Source organism: Dermacentor silvarum, chromosome 11, assembly GCF_013339745.2.
Source record: "Dermacentor silvarum isolate Dsil-2018 chromosome 11, BIME_Dsil_1.4, whole genome shotgun sequence".
Lineage (NCBI taxonomy): Eukaryota > Metazoa > Arthropoda > Arachnida > Ixodida > Ixodidae > Dermacentor > Dermacentor silvarum.
In genome coordinates, this window is record NC_051164.1 from 14,104,435 (window position 1) to 14,110,498 (window position 6,064).

General features: G+C 45.0%; 1 protein-coding gene across 1 annotated transcript; it reads right to left on the reverse strand.

Moving 5' to 3' along the window:
* Window positions 1-1,276: 1,276 nt before the first annotated feature.
* LOC119433284 (programmed cell death protein 6) lies at window positions 1,277-2,205 on the reverse strand. The gene has a single exon (XM_037700431.2). It carries the CDS (start codon window positions 2,065-2,067, stop codon window positions 1,510-1,512), a length of 558 nt encoding a protein of 185 aa, XP_037556359.1. The 5' UTR covers window positions 2,068-2,205; the 3' UTR covers window positions 1,277-1,509.
* Between the last annotated feature and the right edge of the window lie 3,859 nt (window positions 2,206-6,064).

Sequence of the window (6,064 nt, forward strand, 5' to 3'; positions counted from 1 at the left end):
ATAACCTCTGCTTGTGATTCTGTCTCATTTCTTGGAGTGCGTTTAGACGTACACCCATGAGAAAAAGTATACAGACCACAGGGTCGCCAAAAAAACTGAATTTCCTCATAATTAACATGCATAAACAGAAATTTACGAGTACACTGGAAACTTCGCAATGCCAAGTTTGGACTGCAGTCCTCAATTTCAAGTTGCATTCGCAGGTAGTTGAAAAAATCTGCTTTATCACGCAATCCCTGGTCCGTATACTTTTGCTCACGGGTGTACGTCTTAATTTTGATTCGCATGTGATCGACCTCAAGAAAAAAACTGCTTTTGGTATTCTTGCATTAATTAAAGCTAGGCCATATTTTTCTACTAATGCATTGTCATCTATTTTCCCTTCATCCACAGTCATTTAAACTGCGGTATAGCTACTTGCGAAAACACATATCAATCGCATATTTCACGGCCTAGCACATCCAGAACCAAGCAATCAGTATCATTGCTTTCAGTCCTCATCTGTCTAATGCTATTGCAGTATTTAGAATACAACAATCTTTGCCTTAGGAAGTTAAATCAATTTAATTGTACCTATTTGTTGGTTTTTTTAATAAAAAACCGTCAACTACCTCTCGAACTTCTCAACAGCGACTTATTAGAAAACACTAACCATACACGTTTCGCGTCAGAAGGAGGTTTATTATTAAGACGAGTTCGCACTAATTACGGAATAAAAACATTGTCATTTACAGCTATCTCATTATGGAACTATTTGCCACCACCTTTAAACATTTAAAAAAGCTCTGAAATTTTTCCTTACTGTCCTCTTTATCTTCCCATTATGGCCAGCCCTTATTGCCTTGCATTATTATGTGGAATTTTTCGTTCAATTCATTCATTGCTGTGTTATTTTATAGCCAAGTTTTTGCTGCATTTTGTTATAGCTACTGCTTCATAAGCGTTACTTTATGTAACTTTATGTACTTTATTCCTTGTATTTTTCATCATGGGTCCCCCTACAATATTCCTACTATGAGACCCTAGCCTGTAAAATGATTTTTCATGATCTGTACCGTTACTGCTACGCTAACAATAAACAAATTTTGAAATTTTGTAACGATATTTCAAGTATGTGTAACGGCATAATGCATTTTTACTCGCCGTCAAGGAAAATGCAAAAGAAGTCAAATTTCGCAGTGTGGTTTAGTTCGGAGCCATCAAAATTTAAATTTTTAAGACAGGTGTACCACGAGCGTTATACCGGAGCCAACATTTGGAAAGCAATTATCACGTCTCCTAAATTTATGTGCTTGTAGCAGTATTAATTGAGGTCCATCGAGAAGTTCTGGTATCGACGGGCAGCAGACGGCAAAAGCTGACGAAATGACAGCAGGTAGATTTGCCTATTGCACAATTATGCAACTAAATCTGGTTTGGCAAGAAAAATCTACGGGACAAACGACCTATTGCCACAGTTCAGGTGTTAATTTTGAGCAAATCTCGATGAACAAGATAGGTTCGAGGTCATCACACTAAAACGCTGAGGCCAAGCTTCAAGAAATCTTCATAGCTTATCGTGATAAAACCATCCCGATCAGTATCGTAGCTCTTGAAGGCATTCGTGATGGTCTGCAGAGTGATGCAACAAAGGATGTAGTCATCAAAGTTGATGGATCCTTTCTTTTCACGGTCGTACTTCCTGAGCAGAAGATCCACTGTTTCTACGCTCAGGCGGTAGCCAAAGCTGGTGAGCGCGTCACGAAGCTCATTCCTGTCGATGGAGCCCGAGCGGTCCTTGTCGAAGTCTTGGAAGCACCGGAGCCAGTCGTTGATGTATTTCCACAAAGACACGAACTCGTCGAAGCTCACCGTGCCCGTACGGCTGCGGTCGAAGATGTTTATCATCATGCGTACCGTTTCAGGGTTGAAGGGCTTCCAGCTGCCGTTGGACAGGCATTGCTGCAGCTCGACGCCGTCTACGCGACCACTGCGGTCCTTGTCGACTTCGTAGAAAATCTGGCGCAGGTAGTTGTCGTCCGATCTTTGCGGCTGTCTTTCGGGCGAGCCATACGAACTGCGCGACATCGGTGCCTGCCGAATAAAATGTGTTGTAGTGATGTCCCACTCTTTCGAGATTCAGAGACGAGTCATTCAGGAAGCCTCGGCGCGGGAGAAAAGAACGGAGACCGATAGACTTGCACAGCGGTCAATTTCCCATGTCAGGCACCGAACGAGCCCACCAAATATGATGGTAATGATGATGACTTGACCTGGCGTATCCCCACTGCTAGGCAAAGACCAATAATCAGGCTTTGCTAGCAAAAGAGAAGATCAATGATAATATACTGACTATAACAGAAACAAAGGAATGCGTAAAATGACACGGAGCCTAGGGGCCGTATATGCCCTGCTCCCCCCCCCCCCTCCCCTTACGTGACTCCTGTAGATCCATAAGATGCAGCAGCAGTGTTACAAACAAGAGGCTACGGACCATCATTCATCGTCACTTAGGACGACACTGGGACCATAGCCGGATATTGGCATCGCAAGGACAACGTTCAATGAAGTACAATATGTTTTAGAGGCGAAGCTCCTTAGGGGGTGGGTCTGTCCCTCCTCTGTAGTATGTAGTAGTAGTAGTAGTCGTCGTCGTAGTAGTAGTCGTCGTAGTAGGTAGCCACGTCTACTTTTATGAGAAAAAAATTTCCGAAAGTTGTGTCCGTAGCGGAATCGAACGAGGGACCCCTCGCTTCTGAACGCGCGGCGCTAACCACTACGCCACGAAGCTTTTTTTTTTTTTTCTTTTTTTTTTTACGCCACGAAGCGCACATGTACACACGCACCACGATGGCAATAAATACCCAACATTAACGAAAGACTGCGCGTTTCTAACGCGTTTGTGCTAGCGCGTTACGGCCCGTGTAAGAAGCTGGTGTAAGACGCTGTGGCCTCTCCGCCTTACCCCCGTATTCATAAACGCTTATGGCGTCGGCAAACGCGGCGAACGTTCCGGCATGTGTAAACGGCTGCCTAAGACGCTGTGGCCTCTTCCCCTTAGAGTACTGCACGTTTCTAACGCGTTTGTGCTAGCGTCCCCTTAAGCGGGAGATGGTGCAATTATAATGAAAGGCGCTGTTATAAAATAGGAATGACGTCACATATGGCGCGTTTCATTGGTGGAAGTGAATCGTTCGATTTAGGACTGGGCGAATTACACGGAAGATTCACGGTTTACCGATGATTCCCTCCGGAGTTTCGCCCACTCATCATCATTCACCCCGTGGATATGCGGTGTTTTTTTTTTTTTTTTTTTGTAGCGAAAGCTACACTGGCCGCATTCTCGCCGTTTCGCTGTGGCCGGTGGCAGCACCGCGAGCTGAGCCGTTGCCTAGCAACCACCGCAGCTGGCAGCGTTTCTTTTTTTCTCTATGGTCTGACCACCCCGCGACGCCTTACCGGCGTCTGGCCACGCCGCAAGCGGCGTCCCACACGCGTCTGTCGCCCGGCGACTGCTTCACTGGAGAGGGTCCGGAATGCCAAGCGCGCGAAGCTAGCGTCGGAGGCTGAGGAACAGGTAGCCGTTCGGCTCGGAAAACGCTTGGACTTGTCGGCTTATAATACAACTTAGCGGGGAAGAGGCCGCCGATTGGCGCAAGATACAGACCGGGGTATTCCCCCATCTAAAACTGCAAAACGCCATGTATCCCACCCGCTATAGGGCCACATGCCCTTGGTGCGGTGGCATACCTACATTAATACATGTAACCTGGGAGTGTACTAAGCACCCTCATAGCTCATCTAATAATATCACAATGGAGCAGTGGGAGGCACAGCTCGCCCGTTCCGACTTGGCAGGACAAAAGTCCTTAATTAGCCAGGTCAGGCAGGCGGCAGAGGCCAGTGGGGCCCTGGACTGAGGGGCTCCTACCACCGCTCCTTAAAATATTTACCAGCCAAATAAAGTTTCTATATATATATACATATATTCCTGGCTTATATCGATGACTGTATACCTAAGTATAGTAATTACAGCTAAATCAAAGGCTAATCAAGTGAAAGCAAGACTTAACTTGGCTAAACCAAGCTTACGCTTTGCATATCCAGGGTTAGCTGAGCTTTATGAATTAGAGTTTTCTTATGAATTGGAGGCTACAAAATTTATTGCTGAAGTGCTATACTCCTGTACAAATTGTCATTCTACGTGTTATTTTTTTTTATCACGGACACTTCGTTGACGTACTTTACTGTTGTAATACCGAGCTTCTATTTTGATAACTGCTGTTCAAATTATGTGTTTACCCGTTTTCTATGACTGACACTTTATTGATGTATTTTACTGCTGTAACACCCAGTTTGTATCTTTGATAACCTATTGTTGTAACACCGAAATTCTCTTTGTGATGCCTTAAAACCCACCCTGTAACGGCCTTATGGCCGACAGTATCGTAAATAAAAAAAAAAACCGCAGCCAATTTTTTCGTTATTACAGACATGGTATCAGAAATCTTGGACAGTTTTAAGCTTCAATTTGCGTTCTTTCTTGGTTTTTGTTCTTGTTTCTCGTCTTGAATATGCTCGCGCGTGTGCATGCTGAAGCATCATTTTTAAAGCCAAGCGTTCCTTGCTTCCTTGGACAGGTTTCACAAGCCTGCTTAATTGGCTACTGTTGGGTAGATCGCCAACTTGGCAGATATATTTCTGGAACAAAGATGGTATATTCGCCGAATAAAAACACCAGCGAATGGCCTTATAATAATCTTACATGGCGACCCAGTGTGCGCACATGTGGTCCGCGTAGCAAAATAAATAAATAAATAAAATAACTTCCTACATGAAAAATGAACACAATATGTCGGCTCATAGTAATCTCTAAAGCACACCAATCACTTATTGTAACTATTTATTACATTAAGCATTTATTTCCATTTTCCTTTATTTCCTTTGAATTAGCCACGCAGTATGTGCCCCTGGATGGGTGCGCGTTCGCTGCCAATCCCCCATAATGGGCATGTTTCACTGTGACACAAGCGGTATAGTGCCGGTATACAATATACTGGCTATATATAGTGTGCCGACCGCGGCCTCCCGGGCAGCAGAGCACGTAATGAATGTCGGTGGCAGTGGCGCACCGACGGGGGGGGGGGGAGGGGGGGGGGGGTTGTAAACCCCCCTCTGAGGCCGACCTAACCGCCCCCCCACCCCCCTTTTGTTTGACTTCTTTTCTTTCCTTGCGCATTTGAGTACTGCAACTAAGATGTAAGACGCGCAATCGTCTGCACACTCGCAAAGAGCGCATTTTTTGACAATTTCCCGGGAAGCACTTGAAATTAGTGCTGTTTAGATGGTAATGGCAAACTGTCAACCCCCTGTTAAGCTGATGTATATCAGCTTAACACTGTTTCAAGTGTCGAACCTTCGGTGGTTCAATGCAGGAAACCTTCGTTTTCTAGTCCAGCTCGTTGCAACGTAGGATTTTTTGAAGTACTTATTCGGTGACTTTATTCTAATAAAGAAAAAGAATGCCTAATTTATACTGACCTGTAAAGCTGGCTATATGAAGGGCGTTATTTTCTTTTTTTAAGAGAATGCAGATTTTTTATGAAAATGAGCGCAGCGAACGTGGTGATTTTGCAGCCGAGTTCCTGTCGAGGCGGACATCACCATCATCAGCCTATATTTATGTATATTTTTTATGGGTGCTTCAGGGACAGTTGTATAAATGGCAAATTTGGAGGCAATGACATTTTCTTTTAAATGACATCTTTTAAAGATCTTGAAAATCGCACCTAATCCGAGATATTCAAGAAGTGTGGGGCGAAGTTTGATAGTATGCCGCGGCAAACCCAGATCCGGCCCACAGCCGCACATGCTTGCCAGGCAAAGCGTGTGTGACGCATCAGTAGCTGCCGCGATTGGCCGACACGTTCGGTTTCCTATACTTCGTCGCGCTTATCTTCACGGGGCCTTTCGGTCTGATGTGATAGCGGGGCCGGCTTTCCTGCCCTCCCACGGCGCTCGATTTCGATATTGCCTGGATTTACCCTTGAAATTTGGCGATAAATATCTGGAATGAGGTGCGACA

What these genes read in the sequence shown, in the direction of transcription:
- LOC119433284 (XM_037700431.2), bottom strand. Translation starts at nt 2,067, where the DNA reads ATGTCGCGCAGTTCGTATGGCTCGCCCGAAAGACAGCCGCAAAGATCG.